This window comes from Stenella coeruleoalba (assembly GCF_951394435.1).
Source record: "Stenella coeruleoalba genome assembly, chromosome: 4".
NCBI classification, from domain to species: domain Eukaryota; kingdom Metazoa; phylum Chordata; class Mammalia; order Artiodactyla; family Delphinidae; genus Stenella; species Stenella coeruleoalba.
In genome coordinates this window covers 44,740,013-44,765,331 of record NC_137149.1, presented here as the reverse complement: position 1 = coordinate 44,765,331, position 25,319 = coordinate 44,740,013, and the positions used below count along the sequence as shown (strand labels likewise).

The 25,319-nt window shown below is 34.3% G+C and overlaps 1 protein-coding gene across 24 annotated transcripts in view; it reads left to right on the top strand.

Annotated features, from left to right (window-relative positions):
* The window catches only part of LCORL (ligand dependent nuclear receptor corepressor like), a 167,035-nt gene that overhangs the window by 118,113 nt on the left and 23,603 nt on the right, over window positions 1-25,319 (top strand). For 19 of the 24 annotated variants that reach the window (XM_079920917.1, XM_079920916.1, XM_079920913.1 and 16 more), the window contains one exon: window positions 17,556-17,649. The exons of 2 other annotated variants lie outside the window; for them this stretch is intronic. In XM_079920917.1, the coding sequence (XP_079777043.1) occupies window positions 17,556-17,649 (94 nt within the window). Of the gene's footprint in view, window positions 1-3,499; window positions 5,308-17,555; window positions 17,650-18,964; window positions 22,776-25,319 lie in introns of those variants that run through there. 3 more of the 24 variants (XM_079920914.1, XM_079920912.1, XM_079920918.1) reach the window with 3 other exon arrangements.

Below are 25,319 nucleotides of genomic sequence, written 5' to 3'. Positions count from 1 at the left end.
CCACCAAAATTGAGTTTCGGTCTCATATTTTCCCATAGCATCCTGTATTCTTTTGTAGCCTCATAACCCTTGTAATTATTTCCACCATCTTATTTTGTGCTTTCTGTTTGTCCCATTTGTTAAGCTTTTTTCCCTCCTTTGTTTTTTTCTTTTACATTGCATTTTTTCTTTGCTAATTTTGAAGTTATATACTCTACTGCTGTTCCGTTAGTGGTTTCCCTAGAAATTTTTTAATGCTCAGTTAACTCAGTAGTTAATGTAAGGAATTTTTCTTTTTTTTTTTTTCTCACTGCGTTGGGTCTTCATTGCTGCATACAGGCTTTCTCTAGTTGCGGCAAGCAGGGGCTACTCTTAGTAGTGTTGCGTGGGCTTCTCATTGCAGTGGCTTCTCTCGTTGCTGAGCACAGGCTCTAGGCGCGCGGGCTCAGTAGTTGTGGCACTCGGGCTCTAGAGCGCACGCTCAGTAGTTGTGGCGCGTGGGCTTAGTTGCTCCACGGCATGTGGGATCTTCCCGGACCAGGCATCGAACCCGTGTCCCCTGCATTGGCAGGCAGATTCTTATCCACTGTGCGACCAGGGAAGTCCGGTAAGGAATATTTTAACTTCTTACCTGCCCTGACACGATAGCCATTTTATCAATGCTTTTGTTCTCTTTTTATGATATCACAATTAAAACATTGTAACTATTTTATATAATCAAGTTTTGTTTAGATTTACATACATGATTACCTTTTTCCTTTGCTCATTATTTGTTCTTATATCTCGAAGTGTCTTCTGGAATCAGAGATTCCTTTTTTTTTTAACATCTTTATTGGAGTATAATTGCTTTACAATGGTGTGTTAGTTTCTGCTTTATAACAAAGTGAAACAGCTATACATATATATATATATATCCCCATATCCCCTCCCTCCCACCCTCCCTATCCCACCCCTCTAGGTGGTCACAAAGCACCAAGCCCATCTGCCTGTGCTATGCAGCTGCTTCCCACCACCTATCTGTTTTACATTTGGTAGTATATATATGTCCATGCCACTCTCTCACTTCATCCCAGCTTACCCTTCCCCCTCCCCGTGTCCTCAAGTCCATTCTCTACATCTGCGTCTTTATTCCTGTCCTGCCCCTAGGTTCTTCAGAACCATTTTTTTTTTTTTTTTTAGATTCCATATATATGTGTTAGCATATGGTATTTGTTTTTCCCTTTCTGACTTCACTCTGTATGACAGACTCTAGGTCCATCCATCTCACTACAAATAACTCAATTTCGTTTCTTTTTATGGCTGAGTAATATTCCATTGTATATATGTGCCACATCTTCTTTATGCATTCATCTGTCGATGGACACTTAGATTGCTTCCATGTCCTGGCTATTGTAAATAGAGCTGCAATGAACATTGTGGTACATGACTCTTTGAATTATGGTTTTCTCAGGGTATACGCCCAGTAGTGGGATTGCTGGGTCATACGGTAGTTCTGTTTTTAGATTTTTAAGGAACCTCCATACTGTTCTCCGTAGTGACTGTATCAGTTTACATTCCCATCAACAGTGTAGGAGGGTTCCCTTTTCTCCACACCCTCTCCAGCATTTATTGTTTGTAGATTTTTTGATGATGGCCATTCTGACTGGTGTGAGGTGATACCTCATTGTAGTTTTGATTTGCATTTCTCTAATGATTAGTGATGTTGAGCATCCTTTCATGTGTTTGTTGGCAATCTGTATATCTTCTTTGGAGAACTGTCTATTTAGGCCTTCTACCCATTTTTGGTTTGAGTTGTTTTTTTGATATTGAGCCGCATGAGCTACTTGTATATTTTGGAGGTTAATCCTTTGTCAGTTGCTTCGTTTGCAGATATTTTCTCCCATTCTGAGGGTTGTTTTCTCGTCTTGTTTATGGTTTCCTTTGCTGCAGAAAAGCTTTTGAGTTTCATTAGGTCCCATTTGTTTATTTTTGTTTTTATTTCCATTTCTCTAGGAGGTGGGTCGAAAGGATCTTGCTGTGATTTATGTCATAGAGTGTTCTGCCTATGTTTTCCTCTAAGAGTTTTTATAGAGTCTGGCCTTACATTTAGGTCCTTCATCCATGTTGAGTTTATTTTTGTGTATGGTGTTAGGGAGTGTTCTAATTTCGTTCTTTTACATGTAGCTGTCCAGTTTTCCCAGCACCACTTATCGAAGAGGCTATCTTTTCTCGATTGTATGTTTTTGCCTCCTTTATCAAAAATAAGGTGACCATTTGTGCGTGGGTTTATCTCTGGGCTTTCTGTCCTGTTCCATTGATCTCTTTTTCTGTTTTTGTGCCAGTATCATACTGTCTTGATTACTGAAGCTTTGTAGTACAGTTTGAAGTCCAGGAGCCTGATTCCTCCAGCTCTGTTTTTCTTTCTCAAGATTGCTTTGGCTGTTCAGGGTCTTTTATGTTGCCATACAGATTGTGAAATTTTTTGTTGTAGTTCTGTGAAAAATGCCATTGGTAGTTTGATAGGGATTGCATTGAATCTGTAGATTGCTTTGGGTAGTAGAGTCATTTTCACAGTGTTGATTCTTCCAATCCAAGAACATGGTACATCTTTCCATCTGTGTATCATCTTTAATTTCTTTCGTCAGTGTCTTACAGTTTTCTGCATACAGTTCTTTTGTCTCCTTAGGTAGGTTTATTCCTAGATATTTTTTTCTTTTTTTTGCAGTGGTAAATGGGAGTGTTTCCTTAATTTCTCTTTCAGATTTTTCATCATTAGTGTATAGGAATGCCAGAGATTTCTGTGCATTAATTTTGTATCCTGCCACTTTACCGGATTCATTGATTAGCTCTGGTAGTTTACTGGTAGCATCTTTAGGATTTTCTGTGTATAGTATGTCATCTGCAGACAGTGACAGCTTTACTTCTTCTTTTCCAGTTTGGATTCCTTTTATTTTTTTCTTCTCTGATTTCTGTGGCTAAAACTTCCAAAACTATGTTGAGTAATAGTGGTGAGAGTGGACAACCTTGTCTTGTTCCTGATTTTAGAGGAAATGCTTTCAGTTTTTCGCCACTGAGAACGATGTTGGCTGTGGGTTTGTCATATATGGCCTTTATTATGTTGAGGTAAGTTCCCTCTATGCCTACTTTCTGCAGGGTTTTTATCATAAATGGGTGTTGAATTTTGTCAGAAGATTTTTCTGCATCTATTGAGATGATCATATGGTTTTTATTCTTCAATTTGTTAATATGGTGTATCACATTGATTGATTTTTGTATATTGAATAATCCTTGGATTCCTGGGATAAACCCCACTTGATCATGGTGTATGATCCTTTTAATATGCTGTTGGATTCTGTTTGCTAGTGTTTTGTTGAGAATTTTTGCATCTATGTTCATCAGTGATATTGGCCTGTAGTTTTCTTTCTTTGTGACATCTTTTTCTGGTTTTGGTGTCAGGGTGATGGTGGCCTTGTAGAATGAGTTTGGGAGTGTTCCTCCCTCTGCTATGTTTTGGAAGAGTTTGAAAAGGATAGGTGTTAGCTCTTCTCTAAATGTTTGATAGAATTCACCTGTGAAGCCATCTGGTCCTGGGCTTTTGTTTGTTGGAAGATTTTTAATCACAGTCTCAATTTCAGTGCTTGTGATTGGCCTGTTTATATTTTCTATTTCTTCATGGTTGTCTTGGAAGGTTGTGCTTTTCTAAGAATTTGTCCATTTCTTCCAGGTTGTCCATTTTATTTCCCTTTCTCTTCTTTGTTCACACTGCTCCCGGGGTTCAGCTTTGGATTTGGACCCGCCGCTGCGTGTTGGTCGCCTGAGGGCGTCTGTTCTTCACTCAGACAGGACAGGGTTAAAGTAGCAGCTGATTAGGGGGCTCTGGCTCACTCAGGCTGGGGGGAGGGAGGGGTATGGAATGCTGGGTGAGCCTGCGTTGTCGGCAGAGGCCAGCGTGATGTTGCAACAGCCTGAGGTGTGCCCTGTGTTCTCCTGGGAAATTGTCCCTGGATCACGGGACCTTGGCAGTGGTGGGCTGCACAGGCTCCAGAGATCCTTTTAATAAAGGTCTACTGGTCGTAAACCTTTGGGATTATTTTTCCAGTTTCTTATTCTTTTTTTCTAACCTTGATCTTCAAAGAGATTTTTTTTCTGGGTACACAAGTCTAAGCTGACAATTATTTTCTTAGCACTGCTACCATGATAGTGTCTTGGCTTCTATTTTTGCTATAACCACCCAACAAATCATCTTTTCTTTGTAGGTAAACTTTACACGCTTTTTGTTTAGCATCTCTCTCTCACTTTTCTCTCTGTGTTTTGTTTATGCTTTTTTGCAGGTTGTCCTGGATATGTTTGGGTATAGATTTCTTTATTATTTTTTTCTTTTTATTCATTTATTTATTTATTTTTTGGCTGTATTGGGTCTTCATTGCTGCATGCGGGCTTTCTCTAGTTGCGGTGGGCGGGGGCCACTCTTCATTGCGGTGCACGGGCTTCTCATCATGGTGGCTTCTCTTTTTGCAGAGCACAGGCTCTAGGTGCGTGGGCTTCAGTAGTTGTGGCACGTGGGCTTCAGTAGTTGTGGCTCATGGGCTCTAGAGTGCAGGCTCAGTAGTTGTGGCACATGGGCTTAGTTGCTCTGCGGCATGTGGGATCTTCCCAGACCAGGGCTCATACCCATGTCCCCTGCGGTAGCAGGCAGATTCTTAACCACTGTGCTGCCAGGGAAGTCCCGGGTGTAGATTTCTTTTCTTCATTCTGCTTGGAGGTCCTATCATTTCTAAAACCGAGGACAAATTTCTTTTATCACTTGTGATTTTTCAGCCATTATCTTTTCAGTGTAATGCAGCTCCCATTTTTTCTCTTGTCAAAATTTACTGAGACATATTTTGGATCCTCTCATTCTATCCTTCATATCTCTTATCTTCTCTTTCATATCTTCCACCTCTTTGTCCCTTTGTGTTATAGCCTGATTACTTAATTTAGAACTATGTCCAATTCACTGATTCCCTCCTGAGCTATTCTAATCACTGTTTTACCTTTGTCTTGAGTTTCTAATTTGTTATTATTTTTCCATTTCCAGAAGTTATTTGTTACTGTTTTGAAATATGCCTGTCAGCGTGCCCCTAATTTTACAAAAAGAATCAATAAGCAAGATATCAAGAGAGATTTGAGAGGATTATTTTAGGTAAGGTGGTCAGGAAAGCCTCCCAGAAGAAATGAGTTTGAACAGAGAATTGAATAATGAGAAGAAGTCCTCCACATGAAGATCTGAGGGCAGGGCATTCCAGGCAGAAGAAATATCAAAAACAGAGAAAAAAATATCAGAAATCAAAGAAGGCAGGAGCAAATCAGGTATGTTTGAGGAACTGTATGAAGATTGTCTCAGTCACTTAAAAATCAAGAGACTAGTCAAAACTTTTCCCTAAAGTCAGATTATAGAGTGTCAAGAAATATAATTGTTATGGTATATTTAAGCTGGATTTTTCTCTTTTCTGTTTTGTAAAGAATATCACAAAAAGCCATGCACTTTAAATTCAGAAGTTCCATAAATAAATGTTATGTAACTGTCACTTGACTAACCTAATTAGCTGTACGAAGTATAAAAAGAAAATCAATTTCTTTATAGCCATTACATTTCCTGAATATTTGTTATAGTTTGATATAAAATTGGCCACTCTATCACCACATGGTTTCCAGGTGATAATTCACTGAGTTTTGGTTTCCCTTATAATTTTTTCATGTATTTTCCCTCCAAATACAGCTTCTATAATATGTACCTTAACTTTGAAGTTATCAGTGTGCCAAAATGGGGTTCAAAATAACAGCTTGAATAGAGTAAAGCTGATATTACTTCTATATTTAAATCTTCCTCTTAGTTTTCTGTTACATGAAGAACAAAATTTAAGTTTTCTTTCCATGACCTACATGGCTTTGCTAAGACCTTGTCCCTGTCTACCCCTCTGGACTTAACTCCTTTTCCTCTCTTCCTGGCTTAGTATGTGCAAGTCATACTGTCTGTCTATTTCTGACACATTCTAAGCTCACTTCACTTCTGAACCTTCACTCTTGCTGATGGCTTTCCTGGATTACTCTGCCTTTAGATCTTCTTCTTTCTGTGGCTTGGCCCTCTTCATCATTTATATCTTAGCTAGAATATCAGCTTAACAATAAGACAATAATAAATGCCAGTGTATAAAAATAACTTCTGAGTGATAAAGAAGAAAGCACCATTAGAAAAATCAAAAGAGAAATAGTAGTCTATGAAAAAAGTATTTATAATTTATATTACAAAATAAAGGACTAATACTCTAATGCATTAAGAGTTTCAAAAATTGAGAAGTGAAAGATATACCACTGATAGAAAAATGAGCATTGTTTTACTGTCAATTCATAGAAGAAGAGGTTTTAAAAGCCTTTAAACATAGGGAAACATACTTATAAACTCATAGGAAATAGTCATATATGGTTCACACCTATCAGACTGATAAGAATTCAAGTTTAACAACATAATCTTTCTGGTGAGACTGTGAAGAAACAGGCACTCTCTAGTATTCTCATTGCTAGGGGAATACTAACTGGTAGAATCCTTCTGGAGGGGAATTGACAATACAGTACGTGTTAAAATTATATATGCATTTACTCTTTGAGCCAGAAATCTCACTTCAAGGAATTGAGCCTATAATTACACTTACACAAATATTGATGATATACACTCAGGGTTATTCATTGGGCGGCATTACTTACAATAGCAAGGGATTAGAAGTAACCCAAATGGTTAACTAAATTACTGTACATCCACACAGTGGCAAACTGAGCATTTGAATAAAAAGAGTGAGAAAGATCCCTTTTTAGTGGCATTTTCAAGTTTTAGGAGATAGAAGCAAGATGCAGAACAGTATATGTATGTTCTCTTTTTGTATAAACAAAGCAGGAAAGATAAAACCTATAAGGGAATGAAGTAAATGAGGCGGAGGAGGCAGGATAGAAGTGTTGTGAATGGACCTTGTTATGTAGTTTTATATAAATGTTCAGATCCCCAAGAATAAGCATTTTTTAAAGTTAAAGCAGTCCCTAAAATTTGAAAAAGAATGTAACAAATGAGCATAGCTGCATCAAGTTAGTAATATATTAACACTAAGAAAAGAATGATGTCAGGTGACTTTACCCAGTATTTTGACTATACATTCTTGGTGGAATATATTCTAAGGACAAAGGAGTGCTTCAAAGAAATTCTAAACTTCTTTTAGTAATATTAGTAATAATATTGCCATTGTTTGTTATTTTGGATCTCTAGGATAAATCAGATATATAATCATGTTAACATTGTTTTGGGAAACCAAGATTTTCAGGGTAAGAGAAGAAACAAACAAGTGTAAAATCAAAGTAAACACCCTGTAATATTACCTATGTGTAGATTGGAAATGTCACTGCAAACTCATGATTTTTTTTCTTTTCAAAAATGTGCATTTCTTAGTCTGACCACTGAAATATTCTAAAAGCAATAACACGACAGCTCAGTGGCATTGAATTTAGACCAAGATTGTGGTCTTCTAAACATTATTTTCCCTTAAAGGGAAATAGGCTTCCTTGGTATCCAGGTCTGGATCAGAAAATGTACAAGATGAGCCTGGAACATCTTGTGCCAGCAAGCAAGGACGTGCCAAAGACTAATTTGTCAACCAAATACAGGAGGCAACGTTAAGGGTTCCCCATTGGCCAAATAAGAGAACATTTAAGCATCAGAAGGAAAAACAGTTTCAACTGAAACATGTTGAATGTTTTAAAATCCATTAGTTCATGATAATCCAAAAAAAAACAAAAACAAAAACAAGGTGCCCCTCAAAGTCTTTAGTCTACACTGGAGAAGCATAGCATACCAACTCCTTACTTTGAAAATGAGCAATTAGAGGAAAGAGTTAAGCATTTATTTTGCTTTGCTTTTACAAATTGTATTTCAGGACAACCAAATAGCCTTTTGAGGAAGATTCTTAAAGAAGAATTTCAGTTAATAAATATGGCAGACACGACAGACTTAAAATATTATTTTGCAATGCCTAGTAAGATAACTGAATCAAACATTATCAGAAGATAAAACTATTAGAGGAGAGGTTGCTTGGGGAACTTTACAATGGAGAGGTCAGGCTGTTGTCATCAGAATACACCGATCACTTAGGCATCATTAGAAATAGACTTTATACATCACTTGTGAAGTATTCCTGCCAGAAACGTTGAACATGAATCTAAGCGATTTTTTAGGTCAGTGGTTCTCAAATGTGGTCCGGGAAGCCCTCAGTGTCTCTGAAACTCTTTCAGGGGATACACCAGGTCAAAACTAATAATAACATATTATTTGCCCTTTTCACTCTCATTCTCTCACAAGTGTGTAGTGCAGTCAGTCAGAGGCTGATGTATGATTTCTGAACACATTGAATATAGAAGCATATATGAGAATCCAGCTGTCTCCTATTAAACAAGAAGTTTAATAGAAGCTAGGCATTTAAAAGATTTGCAAAATTATTTTTTAAAGTTCTCACTTTATTTTGACAATGTTATTTTTCATTAAAATGTTTTATAAACATTTATAGAGTTATCAATTACAAATATTTAAAGTTTTTAATTAGTTTAATTTATAATATGGTAAATATTATGACTCACCTAAACAAAAGTTCTTTGAGGTCCACAGTAATTTTTAAGAGTGAAGAGATCATGAGAACCAAAAGTTTGAGAACCATTTGCTTTAGAGCAAAGTAAACGACACCATAGGAGAGCAAAAAGAACAAACCATAATGTGAGACATTCTCTAGTAGAACTGATGACCTGGCCTCTTCAAAAAGTCAGTGTCATTATTTTAAACAATGTGGGAAAGGGCTGCTATAAATTTTAAGAGACATAGCCATCAAGAATAACACAGACAAATTAGCTCCTAATTTGAACATACAAACTGTAAAAAGACATTTTGGACTCACTAGAGGAAATTCAGTACAAACTAAGTATTAGGTGATAACAAGGAATTTTTATATATCGTTATGTACAAAAATGTTCATATGTTTAAAGATGCATAAGAATATAGAAATGATGTGACAGCTGGAATTAACTTTAAAATACTTAAGTAGATAGAGGTAAATAGAGCAAGTGTAGCAAAAATTTAGGTAATTGTATAAACTGAAGAGTGGATAGAAGCAATCATTCTATATTTTTGCATTTTTGAAAGGTATCTCAATTAAACTTCTTTTTTAAGAAAGAGCAAGTCATCTTCCCAGAGGCTTTAACTGATCATTTATTCCAACATAGTAACCTCTTCCCACCTGCCATTGTTATTATTCTGTCTGTCACTGTGTTTTATTTTCATTGTAAGGCCTTACCACCTTGTGAAATCAATATTTTATTGACTTCTCTTTGTTCTACTAGAATGTAAATTACATGAGAGCAAGAACATTTTCTGTTTTGCTCCCTACTGTTTCCTTTGTGCCATTTAGAAAAATGGCATATTATAACCATGCAATAAATATTAATCAAATGAATGAACTGTAAAGCTCTGCACTGATCTTTTATTTATCCACCCAGAAGTAACTGATTCGGTTTTCAATCCTTCCAAATCATTTTCTGGAAAAACATACTCAACACACACACTTACCACACTCTCACTCTCTCCTCCCAGAGCTCATTCCCACAAATCATTCATTATATAATCCTCTATAAGTTGTATTTTTTAAATATTTTTAAACATCCATATGTTACTGTTTTTCTGCAGATCCATTTTAATACTTAAATTGATCTACTTAGCTGAATAGTATTCAATTTACTGGAAGGATCACATTATACTTAATTCTGTATCTTCAGGTATATAAGTGAACATGCTCGAGCTGATATTTTGCAGTCAGTCTTAATTTTTACCTTAGGACATATTCCTAGAAGTGAAATTGCTGCATAAAACAGCATGCATAAAGCTGTTAGAAGTCAAGATAGTGGAGGTAGGTGTAAGGACCAGAGGAGATATGATGGGGGGCTTCTGGGTTGATGGTGGTGATCTAGGTACTATTTACATCGAAATGTTCAGTTTGTGAAAATTCATTAAATTGTGTAGTTAGGTTCATTCTTGTTATGAATGTTGTATTTCAATAAAAAGATTTTTAAAACTCATAAATCACTTTTAAATGAGCATGTTAAGGGCTAGCAAGTCTAAAGTCTTCCAATATGATGTTGTAATAAGTATACATCCCACATTTTAAATGTTTGGTTGAAACTTAAACTTACATAATACACAGTACAATACATGGGATAAAAAAGAGAGTGTGTTTTTAAAAATATTTTTCAAGGTATTGACTTGAAGCCTTTTGAAACTTTGCTTTAGTTCAGTATTTGTAGAATAACTGAAGAAAGAAAAAAAGAACTGCAGTGAAGGGCTTCCCTGGTGGCGCAGTGGTTGAGAGTCCACCTGCCGATGCAGGGGACATGGGTTCGTGCCCCGGTCCGGGAAGATCCCACATGCCGTGGAGCGGCTGGGCCCGTGAGCCATGGCCGCTGAGCCTGCGCGTCCGGAGCCTGTGCTCCGCAACGGGAGAGGCCACGACAGTGAGAGGCCTGCGTACCGCAAAAAAAAAAAAAAAAAAAAGAACTGCAGTGAAATTCTAAAATGGCATATGGTGGAAGTGCTAAAACCCTATTTAATTTTACCAGTAATATTTCCTAATTAAATTTAGTATTATTAATTTTTATATTCTAAATTTACTATAAGCACTTCACTCTGATTTATTTTGTCCCTTGTCATTATTAGTGAATAGTAGGTGAGTGAATTCTTATGGGATTTCAGCTATGTATGCACTAAATAAAAACACGTCAAGAAAGCAATAACTCTTCCCTTTTAAAAAAGTGTTTGATGTGCAGAGGAAGGCAAATGAAGGAAGGAAAAACCAATGTTAAAGCTTAATTGATGTGCTACTCTGATATTATATTATTTCGTCCATGACCCTGAAACTTTAACTCAATGGTTAAAGAAGTAATAAAAACAATTTTAAAATAAAATTTGGATAAACCCAAGTGATTGCTTTTACACTTTGGTATTATTTTGTTAATAAGTTTGTGGGGTTTCTTCATGAATATATGCTCATTATGGCAAACCTGGGGAAAGCAGAAAATTAGCGAGATCCTGTTAAGTGTGTATTTTATATATATTTGTGCTTATCAGTAATACTGAAATCTTTGGTATATCTTTGTATATAAAACCACTTAAATACTATTTTCTTTTTTTTGCGGTACATGGGCCTCTCACTGTTGTGGCCTCTCCCGTTGTGGAGCACAGGCTCCGGACGCGAAGGCTCAGCAGCCATGGCTCACGGGCCCAGCCGCTCCGCGGCATGTGGGATCTTCCCGGACCGGGGCACGAACCCATGTCCCCTGCATCGGCAGGTGGACTCTCAACCACTGTGCCACCAGGGAAGCCCAAAATACTATTTTCTTAAGATAGATGCCTAGAGGAGTGTGAACATTTTTAAGATTTTTGATAGCATATTACTAGATTATTTAGAAAAGCATTTGTTCCTAAACTGGTAATGTGTGATGGTGGCAAATTTATTGCACCATTACCAACATTGTAACTTGACTTTTTAAAACATTACACAGATTAGAATTGTAGTTGAATACAGAGTCTGGAATAACTGCCTGAGTTTGAATGGCATTTCACTACTTACAGGTATCTTGGGCAAGATAATTAAAACCTCTTTTGCTTTCAGTTTTATCATTAAAAATTGCAAATAAATAAAACCTATTTATATATTGGGCTGTGTGAGCCCTAAGTGGGGTTAAGACATATAATGCTCTTAGAGTGGTGTTCTGCACACTATAAAAATGTTATGGTTTTATATATTTAGAGTTTTATATAAGCTCTGTTTTCTAGAAATCAGTTAAATATAAATGCTCAATATTTGAAATCAGGGGAATCTCCTAGAGAGTACAGTAGGGAAGAACAAGAGCTGAAGGCTGACTAGAACAATACATTGAGGGGCTAAAAGAAAGACAGGAAGACCCATTTAAGGAGAGAGATAAGAGGTGATCAAAGACATAAAGTAGAAATAGTATTAAGGTATTTATTAAAACTATTAACATAGGTTTGCATCAAACATCATGAAATGTTACATTGCATTGATTTGGATGAAAGTTTTATTGCTAGTGATTAGTGTTATTATGAAATTTAATTTGGAATATTTTCTCCTTGTCCAAACAACATAAAATGTATGTGATATTTTGTCATTAAAATTCACTTGCCTTCATGTACTGAATCTTACTGATATTTACATCTTTAATATTGATGATAGGTAATGTGTTTTTGAAGGTCTTTTAACTCATGTTCATACTCAGGTATGGACTGAGCTTGATGAATTTGTCTTGTATAGCAACCGGTGACCAATAGTATTGTGATGAGTTAATAAATACATTTTTAATATATTTAATATTCATATTTAATTTAGTGGTTAGTGATCATCAACTTGATATTTCTAAAGAAAAATCTGTTATTATTAGAGCCTAACGAATATAGAAATTGATGATTAAAAATCATTCTCAGCCTCTTTAACTGAACTGGAGTTTCTCTTTGTGTGAAGCTAACTTCTCTCCCATATAGATATCAACTTTTTGACTGTGCTGTCATTTTCTGACTAGCTGAACAAAGTTCATTGATTTCATGATTATTTTGTCAGTCAGGGTCTGCTGTATGCAGTGCTATATGCTTAGGATTGGTGTGACAGAATTGAGCAAGTCATTGATGAGTCAGTGAATTGGTCTTTATTGAGGTACTATTGCTTTCAGGCCCTTGCTTAGAAGTGAGTCTTGTGAGAAAATCAGCTAAGTAAGTATACTTAATTAGATATAAATAGTAAATAGATTCTAAACGTAGTTACTAAATCCCCACAGTACTATTGGGCTTCAGGTGCTAAACTAGGCAAATTATAATAACACATCATAAATACAGTATAGAAGAATATGAAGGGTGCTATGGGAATATGAAAGAAGGCTGGGGAAAAGTTAGGAAACTTTCTTTGAGGGGACGATCCGGAAGGATGTGTTAAAGTTAGCCAGGCCAAGAGAGCACAGAGCATACTTTGAAGAATGGACAGAGGCAGGTAAGAGATGAGAAAGAATGGTGTCCTTGGAGGAGTGAAAGACAATTCTGTATTATGAGGGTTGTACTTGTCTGCTTTTAATAGATTCTTCATCAGGAATTTGCAGGAGAATACAGAGCTGAAAATAATTTGTAAACAGAAATCCAAATCTTGGTTTTGGAATGCAAATTCTCAAAAAAATTAACCCAATAAAATGTTGATACTCAAGAAATTGCTTAATTTGGTCATGGTTTCAATTTTCCAAACACCAGTCCATTTTTAAAGTTATCTGGTAGTGTCATGCAGACAGTTACCTGACCTTGTTGGTAGATTACATCAGCCTGTCTTTAATCCTATATCTTTTGCACTAGTGTTTGCTGAGAAATAATTAAATCATGTTGTTAATGCTCAGTCTACAACCAGTAAATGGAAACAATCTGTTTTTATTATTTGGAAAATTTTCTTAATACAGCAAAATGCAGTGTAATAATCATGTTCCTGTCACCCAGAACTAATAAATGTGTTATTTGATCATATTTGCTTCTAATATGTTTTCTCTTGAGGAACTATCACATCTTTTTGTTTATCCTTGAAAGCAACCTCTGACAATACCTATTTATGCATCTCTAAGCAAAATAGTTTTATGTGCTTTAGAGATTCACGTAAATGCATACCAAATGCATTCATGTTCATTTACTCCTGCAACTTGCTCTGTCTCATCGGATTAGCAAAAATTAAAAATCTCAACAACACCAAGTGTTGTCAAGGTTATGGAAAAAATTTTTAGTAATATCTACAGAAGTTCAAAATGTATACCCTTCTGTCCAGCACTTACACTCCTAGGTGTGCATCTTAGAAAAATTCTTACACGTGAACACAAGAAAACATTTAGAAGGATTTTCGCTTCAGAATTGTTTGTAATAGTGAAAAACTAAAACAGCCTAAGTACCTACCAGTAGGTGAATGATAAATAAATTTCAGTCTCTCTTTCTGTCTTCTACTTATTTTCTGTTGCCCTGAAGCATTTAGCATGATAAGTGCTTACTTTTTATCCATCAAGTTAATTATTAGTACTTTGAAAATGTATACACACAAAACAATCTAGTTATGATGTGATATCTCCATTGTGAAGAAGTGATGCTGTTAGATGCAAATCAGCAGCAGCAAGAAAATGCCCTTTTTTGCCATTTCTGATTTTTTCTTTTTCTTAATCCTAGTTCCCAAGCTATTTCTCCCCTTCTCTTACTGTTTTTGTTTTTTCTATTTCAGATAAACCTAGGGGTTACTCTTTATGATTTTCCTAGGTCTTGAGCCACAGCCTTTATGATGGAAAAAGGAATCATGATACCAGCAAAATATTTTAATATAGGTGACAAAACCACTAACAAAAAGTGAGATTTTTTAATAGATAACATGGGCAGCCTAGGTATGGAGAATGGGTTATGGAATAAAGATAAAAGCATTTCTCACCTGGGCCACTGTTTAGAGTTCCTAAAGAAGAAGAATCAGGAATATAAGCCTGATTTGGGTAATTCTTTTAAAGATGGAGCAGGGCTTAAGTCTAGCTCATCCTCAAGACTGAAATTAGCTATCAAACCAGCAATCAAGGAGTGGTCCAAAAAGGACAAGAAGACCTTTACTGTCCTAGCTAGGGAGCTACAGCCTAGTTTTCACACTTAATGTAAAGGAGAGAGAGAAGGAGTTCTCTGCACCTCCTTATTTATGGTTTGTGGAGTAGTTAACCTGAAATCGACCATATCAAAAGTCTAAAATTTAGAACTGGAGAAATTCATTAATTTGTTCTGTAACACTGACAAGGAATAACACACTTATGAAGAGTGTATTTTATATGCTATAAACTACATAAAATGAGCAGAATCAAAACGAGTGAATTCAGTGATAAATCTGAATATGGATTAGGTAGTAATGACGTTTTTGAAGATGGTCTTGTAAGACCTTAAAATAGTAAAATTTTAAGTGCTGAAGAAGAGAAATGAGATAGTAAAGGAGAAGACAACATTCATTTCTCTATTTTAGTAGGTTATAGCACTCTCCTTTTGTTTATGAAATACAAATCAGTAAGTCAGGATTCCTGACCTTGAGGAATTCAGTCTCATGGAAGAAAAAGATACGTAAATCAAAAATTGCATGAGAGTGTCGTAAGTGTTATAGGATGCTGTTGACAAGGTGAACACTAAGATTCTACTTGGGGGGTTCTGGATCTTTAAAGATGAGGCATTTGGCAAGTTGAAAAGTGGAAGGAACATTCTAGGCAGAGGGAACCATGCACTGCAGTTTGAGAGACCTGACACCACATAGGATGTTTGAGGAACTGCAAGTGGTTTAGATGCACAGGAAGTGTGATGGTTGAGATGAGTTGTTAACTAAGCCTAAGATTGGGCTGGATGGATAAACTGGGGCAAGATACTTCATTTAATAATTTTTTAAGGTAGTATGTACCATGTACTTTATTTGTCCAGTCTCCCTTTTTACCCTTTCAATCTAGGCATTTTAACCTCTAGCAATAACTGAATTCCTTCTAGTTCCTCTCAGTTCTTTTCAGCAAATATTTATTGAACACTTATTGTGTGCCAGCCACTATTGTAGGCAGTGGGGATACATCAGTAAATAAAATAGACATGATCTCTGCCTTCACATAGCTTATAGTCTGGTGGCTAACACTAATAAGTCAGTAAGAAACTAGAATATAGCCTGCTAAATGCTAAATACTCTAGGTAAGTATTGCAAGTATAGGAACCTAGAATAATGACAGCCAAGTTCAAGTTGTGTCATGAATGACTGAATGATGAGTAAGATTTGGTGAATATTAGGATGAGTGTGGGGATAGAAGAAGGAGAGGATTAAGAGACTTCTAGGCAGAGGAAACTGATTGAAAGTGTGAAAGCCTAGAGGTGAGAAATAGCATAGCATTTTCCCAACAGGTGTCCCTGTTCCCCTCTTAGCCCCTTGCAGTCCATTCTCCCCACAGCAGATTGATCCTTTAAAAACATAAATTAAAATTGTGCCAGATTTATGCTTAGAATCCTCCAGTGGTTTCTTGTCTTTCAAAATAAAATTTCTTACCATGGCCTACAAGGCCCTATGTGATCTGCCTGATTTCTGATTTCATCTCTCACAGTCTTCTTACTCCACTCTAGTCACCCTGGCCTCTTTGCTGTTCCTTAAACATTCCAGATATGATTCCATATCATAGCCTTTGCACACTGATCCTTCTACAAGCTTTCCCCAAGATAATCTGCTTGGTTGGTACCGTCACTTTGTTCAGGACTCTGTTCAAGTCCAAGAGGCCTTTACTGATAATACCTGAGAAAAGAGCAGCTGCCTTAGTCCTACCCTCATTACTCTATCAGCTCACTCTGCTTTATTTTTCCTAAGTACCACTGATCATCAACCTGAAATATGGTTGTTGTCAGTGGTGGTGGTGTACGAATTATCTAACTAGATCACAAGCACTGTGAGGATAGGTACTTTGTATACCTTTTTTTTTTTTTACTGCTGGTCTCCAAGTTCCTAAAACAGTGCTTTGCACATAATTAAATTATTTTTAAACCTAGTTGAATTTTTTAGTATATTTTTTAAACATGGGTTTTCTTACAATTATTCCTTGTAGCTTTAATTTTCAATTTTTTAGCTATCTGTAGAGATATATTCCCAGTATGTATTGCTGTGTTTTAAATTCATAGTTTTATTTTTATTCTTTTTGATTTTGAAGTTTATCAGATTAACAACATATCTGAATCATTGAAGCTTCATCTATGTAGATTCAATATTATAATAGTAATAAAATAACTACATGTTAGTAACATACATAAGCAGTTGTTTTCTAACAGTTTATTTTTCCTAAAATGTTATATTGTTGTGTCTTCTTCCAATCACAGGTATAACCACAATACATTACATAGGCAGTGATTCAACTGTTGTACATTTCAGTTATTTAAAACAGGAAAATTCTATGCTGAGTTCTAAAAAATAGATTGGCTGTACATAGAGTCAAAGATTACCTAAAGTATGTGTTCCACATATTACTGGTCCTAGTAAATGCTAATTATCGCTTTCTTATTCATCATCATATTTTCTATGCTTTCTGTTTTGTTCAACGTACATTATTCCTACTTTCCCAAAATCATCTGGGCAGCCTTGAATAGGAAGCAGTCATGTTTCTATTGAATGAGCAGTCAATGGCTGTTCACTGCAGAACAGTGGAAAAGGTGACCAAGGGTGGATTTTAAACATTTTATATCTAGTCTCTTTGTTTCTTCATATCACTTGGCAGTGCCAGCTCCTTCTCCGTTCTTTTTTCCTATGTAGTGCCTTCCCAGTCATGTATTGTTGCTAAAACCACAAGATGAGTTGGTGATGGCCATGTGTCAAATACAAGTGTTAATTTTTAGGTCATGAATTAGTAGATCATCAAAATATGAAATGTTAAAATGTTAAGGATTACCTGTCACAAATATAAAGTTTTTTCTCTTGCAAAAATTATAGGGGATGGAGTGTTAGATCTCTCTACAAAGAAAACCAGCATAAAATCTGAAGAGTCATCCATATGTGATCCTTCTTCTGAAAATTCAATGGCTGGGTAAGCAATATCTAGGAAATATAATTTAATATTAATATAAAATTATGGAGAGAACTCTTAATACTACTCTGAATAGATTGACATATATAGTTTTCTTCCAGAATTTTTGTCACTCATAAGTGTGTGTCTCTCATACCTTTCATTTGTCCTTTCTCTTTCTTTTTTATTCTTTCTGTTAAAGAAAAGTTATCAGAACAATCACCAAACTTTAGTTCATGTTACTAAATGAACTACCAAATTAATCATAGAATACAAACTAAGAAGCAGGACGAGTAAAGAGAATTTTAAATTCAATATTTAGGAGGCAATTTTAAGGAAAATATGTAATTTCACTATTTAATTTTTTAAAACAATCAACCAGTTTTAAAAGTACTATGCTTACTAATTCTTACAACTAACTTAACAGTGTTTAGACTTTTTTCATTGTGTTCTAGGTGTGGTGGCAGACTACTTTATCTAGTAATCACCACAAAAAATCCTTTCATGCTTTAAAAGCTGTTGTTAAATTAATTAAATAGTTAATAGTGAAATGCTGTTCTGTTGGATTTTTTTTTTTTTGGTAACTTTTGCATCTTCCCATTAACAAACTGCATAGGAAGCTTTTTAGTAACATTTAAATCTCAGATGTAGAGTGTAATCTGTTTCAACTAAGGCTGTAATAGCTTTTTGAGTCATGAGGTATAGTGAGCTTTCTGTTTAAGAAACTTTAAAAGTTATAGTGATACATTCGAAATAGAAATAACATGTATAAAATCTAAAAGTATTTTACCCAAATATAACTTATCTACTTGTTTCAGATTTTAAGTTTTTATCTAGAGAAAAATTAGTCTTGTGGAAATATGGGGTATTTGTGTTTGGAAATATTCTTGCTGCTACAAATTTCCTTTAAAGGGGTTGACTCTTTTATTACTTGTTTAGCGGTAACGTCACTTTTCTACTAACAAAAACTCCTTTAGGATTTGGGTATTTTATATAATGGAACTCTAATTGTAAAAAAATTATAAGTGTTGCTCTGCAAGCATCTGTCAGAGGAATAGCAACATCATGAGAATATTTTTACAAATACTGAGTTAGGATTTTATGTTCTTGGAAGGTCTGCCCGTTGAGGCCACCGTATGATTGACACATTGTCCTACCAGGACTATAGCGTTTGCTTTGATAAGGAGCAACTACTACATCTCACAGACTTAAAAGAGTCATAAGCAGTGATGTTACCTAAGCAAGGAGTATAATAAAGGAGTGGACCCTCCCCTTCCATAGCTGTGTGAGAGTCTCTCATGCATCAGTTTACCATCGTTTCATTCCATCCATCCAGGAGACTACACAGAAACAGAGAGGACTATGTGGAAAGAAGTGCTGAGTTTGCAGATGGTTTGCTCTCAAAAGCTTTGAAAGACATTCAGTCTGGAGCACTGGACATAAATAAAGCAGGCATACTTTATGGCATACCTCAAAAAACTTTACTTCTCCACTTAGAAGCCTTACCAGCAGGGAAGCCTGCATCTTTTAAAAACAAAACTCGAGATTTCAATGATAGTTACTCATATAAAGACAGTAAAGAAACTTGTGCAGTGCTGCAAAAAGTAGCCTTGTGGGCGAGAGCTCAAGCAGAGCGCACAGAAAAAAGTAAACTCAATCTACTTGAAACCTCAGAATTAAAATTCCCAACAGCTTCCAGTTACCTCCATCAGTTAACTCTACAGAAAATGGTTACTCAATTTAAAGAAAAAAATGAAAGCCTACAATATGAAACACATCCTACTGTACAGTTAAAAATTCCTCAGCTACGAGTAAGTTCTGTTTCAAAACCACAACCTGATGGTCCTGGTCTGCTGGACGTTATGTATCAAGTTTCCAAAACCTCTCCAGTCCTGGAAGGATCAGCTCTCCAAAAACTGAAAAATATACTCCCTAAACAGAACAAAATAGAATGTTCTGGGCCCGTAACTCACTCAAGTGTTGACTCTTATTTTCTACATGGGGACCTCTCTCCTTTGTGTCTTAATTCTAAAAATGGAACAGTTGATGGAACCTCTGAAAATACTGAAGATGGGTTGGATCGAAAAGATAATAAGCAGCCCAGGAAAAAACGTGGCCGTTATCGGCAATATGATCATGAAATAATGGAAGAGGCTATTGCAATGGTAATGAGCGGAAAAATGAGTGTTTCCAAAGCACAAGGAATTTATGGGGTACCTCACAGCACTTTAGAATACAAGGTAAAAGAAAGATCTGGAACACTGAAGACTCCTCCGAAGAAGAAACTCCGATTACCAGACACTGGGTTATATAATATGACAGATTCAGGGACTGGCAGCTGCAAAAACAGCGGCAAGCCTGTGTAGATTACTTGTTAGGAAAATGTGTGTATGTGCGTGTGTGTGTGTGTGTATGCGTGTTTGTGTGTGTGTGTATGTGCACAGGTGTGTATTTGTGTGTCTGTATACACACATGTGGGAATTACAGATGCTCACTCTGACAGGAGACATGAAATTTTACAGTTCAAAAACCACTTACATGCCTTTTGAAAAAAAGTTTTATTCAGGGTTTTCACTGTGGACAGAACTATATAGTTGCTTACTTAATTCTGATAGTTTGTATTTAATCCTTGTATAAATAGGTGAAAAAGATTCAGGTTTTCTTTAGTAGTCAATAGCATAAAGCGTTGTGGGAAAACAAGTAATTGTCAAGTGAAACATTTTTATTGGTGAAAGACCACTCCAGCCATTCAGTTGAACCATCTTATAATGGAAATATATTAATAGTTTGTAAACATTTTTGCATAGCATACTTACATTTGTTGTAAGTATATCAAACAACCAATCAAAGTTTAAACGGACAGCTATCTCCACACTAATAAAAATTAATATATACAGTATTAGTACACTACAGTGCATTCTATGAAATATGAAATGCACTCAAGTGCATCCACTGGGAATAGAAAAGAAAACCTTAAATGATATGTATAATGAAATTTAATATTTATCATTTAATAGTTGATTTAGCAGGAAGTTGGGGTTTATAAGGTATATACTTTAAAAAAAACTGACACATAGTTAACCCCAGCAGCTATAGAGTCCTTTAATGTAAGATGGAATACTAAGAACAAAAAGTAATTTAAATTTAATTATTAAAATAATTTAATTTTGTTTTTCATTTGAAAAATAAGCTAATGTGTAAGGTTAGAAAAGAAAGTTGGAATGCAACTTAGAGCATGTTTATAATGTGCACAGAAAAAGCTTGAGAATGATAATTTTGGTTTAAAATGTGCTGGTTAGTTGATGTTATGACTACTTTAAATTTTAAGGATTGTGACACACTCCTACTATTGAAAAACCTCAGTGTAACTTTAATATATTTGCTGCTGTGACATTTCAAAACATTTTCAGTTTATCAAAATGAATTACAGATTTCATTTTGGTGGGCGATACATTATCATTTTGCTAATAACCAAATTTGCAGTTTGTTCAGGGTCTTGAATAGATTTACAGATATTTAACACTGAAGCTGTTTTGAACTTTCAGTAATGTAAACTCTCTACTAATTGGGTAGTTAGAAGCTGGGCAGTGCATTTTAACTTTTACTAGACTCATAAGAGAGACCAGTAATTTTATATAGCAGTTTCAAAATGTGGTTCAGAGTATCCATGTTGGATTTATGAAGTATGCAGTTTTAGTGGTAAAATGTTATAAAGCATGTGCCTCCATAGAAAGAATGGAGATTTGCTTCACAAATTCAAAATTCTTCGAGTGCCCCTTTTCTCTATTAAAATTCAGGTTCTGATCATTTTTTCTAAGCCAGTTTTCCTAAGTCCAAAAGGAATACTTAAAGCTGAATTAAAAAAATAAGTGCACCTTGTCAAATACATGTGTTTTTACACTTGTGTTTGTGTGTATCTAATAATCACATATATATGTAATACTAAAGAAATTTTCAGCTATTACATTTAAAAACTGCTTACATATCTTTAAGGAAACTGAAGAGTGGGAAACTACACAACCGAGTAGTTATTTGGTCTCTTAGATCCATACTGAACCCTCTTCAGCTATTAATGTTACCTGCATACTAGGGTATGAATCCTCTTGCTTTTTTTTTCCCCACTAAGAAAGTATACATAATAGATTGCAAAACAGCAGATGTCAGGGTCATCTTTCTTTTTAAAGAATTAAGCCATATTTTGTGAGGGCCAGAACTTGGATTATTTAATATATTTCCCTTCCCCCCCCATTGAAAAACAAAGTTAAAGTAAATGTTTCAACACAATTTTATTGACCGCTTTATACAGAATTTTACTTGCAAGAATTTGGGGGCTTGAATGCATTACATAATATTTATATTGTATTGAGCTTTTTTATTCCTCACACTATATTTACATTAATAAATTGATTGAGAAGTTTATAGTAAAGGGATACTTACAGAACACTTTTATATCATTTAAAAGATGACCTGACCAAAAACTTTACAGGATTCATAAAATCAGGGATCATTTTGCTATTGACTTCACAGTGATCAGTAGTTTTATAGGTAATATTATAGTTAATTTACAGCATTTTAGTACTTGTATTATTTATTTTTGGTCAGAAATAGTAAATTAAATATTTTTTGATAGTTTATAGGTAATGATCAACCCATAACTTTTAAAAGAAACAAAATGTTTCTAATTGTTGAGTTAACTTTTGATTATACAAACTAGGAAAGGCAGGGAAATTTATGGGTTCCCCTTCTCCCCAGTGATTCTGTTAAGATGTTCTTTATGTTAAACTTTCAAAGTACTTTATAAATTTAGTTACCAGTTACTACTTATTAACTGACAATTTTCTGAAAAATCCAGTTTCAGCAGACTTTTAATGAAGGTGAAAGCAACCCTTATGTGCTTTCTACTTATTTGAATGTTCAAGTATTTTATATTTAAAAAAAAAAAAAGGAAAAGAAAAAACAGTGCCTCTGTTTTTAGAAAACTACTGCTCAGTAAAGTTGTTTAAACCATTTCTGGTAGCTAATGACAATTTTATATTAAATTGTATACTAACTTTAGTGAGACCGATTTTTTTAGTTGTTTACAGTACAAATACTTGTATTTGTTTTTTAATTGCAGTATTTCCATTGTCGCAGTAATTTAGTAAAACTCTGTGGCTGCCTTGATTTTGACAGATTTTGTTAATATAAACTGATTGTTAGGCAATTAGTTATATTTATGCATAAATCAATTGCACTATAATTCATGAATTATTTATTACAATATTTTCTAATGAATTCATGTATCTGTCTTGTGTTGTAAATGTACTGTAATTCTGTTTCTACTTTGTGTTGTTATATATCTAAATCTGATTGTATGAATTTTAATTGTTCAGTTAACGTGTTTCTAGGTTGTAATTTGTAGTAAAGCACTTCAATGCTTTTGCACTTAAATTTACAACACTGTTGGTGTGTGATTGATTTACTCATTCAGTAAAAGGAAAAAAAAGAAAAGCAAAGAAAAAACTGACTACACTGGCTTCTTTGATTCACTCTAGGAAGCAGCTTTATTAATATTAATATTAGAAATTAACTTTCTCCAAAGACAACTATTTCAACAACAAAACTTGTAATGGCAAAATGGATAGAAACTTACCCAAAAAAAGTGGAATTTTTTTTATATATAAATCAAACAGGAAAAGGTTAGAAAAAAATTTTAACATGAAAAACAAGGGAGCTGTGAAACATACAATTTTAGAATCAATTGAGAATAAATTCTAGATTGGAGGCTTATGTGTATTCAACTATTATATATTAGATTTTTCTTTGAGATTCTAACATACAAGAAATATGGAAAAGAAAAAAATTGAAGGCAAATAAGCATATTGTGGAGTTTTATAATTTGAGAACTTAGTTATCTAATATCTGATATATATATAAATATATATAAAATCTTAATACCTGAATATCTAATTAGTAACTTATTAAAGCTGTTCTTCATATGGCATTAGATAGAAATTACTGTCCACTGTGGTATTTTTGAGATTTTTGAAGTTCCATTATTAAAAATAATAAGTATCGACTTCCTTGGAAAGTCAAAAGAGAGCTATAAAAATCAGTGTTTTTCAGAATAGTTAACACTAGTCATGAATTTTTATTATTTCTACTCTAGACTTTACTAACAGAGAAAAATCATTTGAGCATTTCAGGAACTGTTATAAAAGCATGTTAATCTTTAAAATATAGTGCAATATATTTTTCTGAGAGACATGTAAAATCTCTTTATTTAGTCACAGATATGTTTAATAGGCCATAACATAACTTTTAAAGAAACGTGTTGGAAATGTGTCTGTCAGAACTTCTGGGGTTTTCTTTTGCTTATGTGAAAATTATAATTTTTAATTTACTGGGAAAGAGTATAGTATCACTTTATATCTTCTTATTTGATAGTTAACATTTACTCCTGCCTCTGTTCTCTACATAGGTTTCTTGAATTATCCAGTAGTGAATCTTCAGATTCAGTTCAATTATTTTACACTCCCAACCATGAAAACATTTACAAAAAATTATTTTCAGAAAAGAAAGGATACTGAGGTCATGTCCTGTCTTCATCTGTCTAGAGGTGGCAGTGGACTTAAAAAGTTTTACTGTACTTTCGTATCTCTTATCTCTTTGATAGCTACTTTATGTCAAATCACATGCTAGTTGTAGTAGTGAAACATTGGTTGAATCTAGCAAAGATACTGTTTTTCTAGAAAAATTTTGATCTAATTTGCAAAATTTGTTGTTTTTGTTACTCAACGTAGTTTTTATAAAATGTAGATAAAATATTGCATACTTATCTGTGAAACAGGGTAAGCCAGTTTTAGGGAGGAAAATTTTTTAAATAAATCTCACTTCATTTTAAAAGAAAAATTCTTTAATTTTTAATATTCATGAACATAATAACCCTTTATTTAAACAAAATACAATCTTCTGTAGCAATTCATAATCAGCATATTTCAACTCCAACCCTAAATAAAATTTCTACAAGTCAGGAACTAACAACAACAAATAAAAGAAATCACAAGTGGGAGGCTATTTTCATGTACAGAGTTTGGTGATATGTTTAATTTAAATAGATACTTTTCTGAAACAGAATTCTTTTAATATATTTTATTCTTCTTGCTGCTGGTATTGGATTAAAAAGCCTTTTGTAGACCTCTACATTGGTTGCTAAGTAATCCTGGGTTTTAGTTAACATTAGATGTATGTTAGTTTTTGCAGTGGGACATTTTCCAGCATTTGAAATTAAATAATTAGGTAAGTAATGCCTTTAGTTTTGATGTAATTAATTTAGTATCTAAAATCAATTAAAAATAGATTTCATTTTTAAATAGCTTCAATTTTTATTTTCTTATTAGGTTAAAAGGCCTACAGTTTAATCTTAGAAAAGGCATTCTGTTATTTATATGAAATCTAAATCCCTTGATTGTGACTATGCAAAACTCTTTTTTATTCATAATTTTATTTTCACTACCTTGAAAAATATCTATTTTAAATAAAGATAAGAAAGATTTTCTCCTACATCTTATTTTTCTTATTTGTACTAATATGGACTGATAACAATCAAAATAATTTATAACATGTCTACTTTACAAAAATTTTAACTCCTTCTGAAGCACTTTCCATTAAATATTCTTAATATATCCAAAGCACTAAACATTAGCAATCTC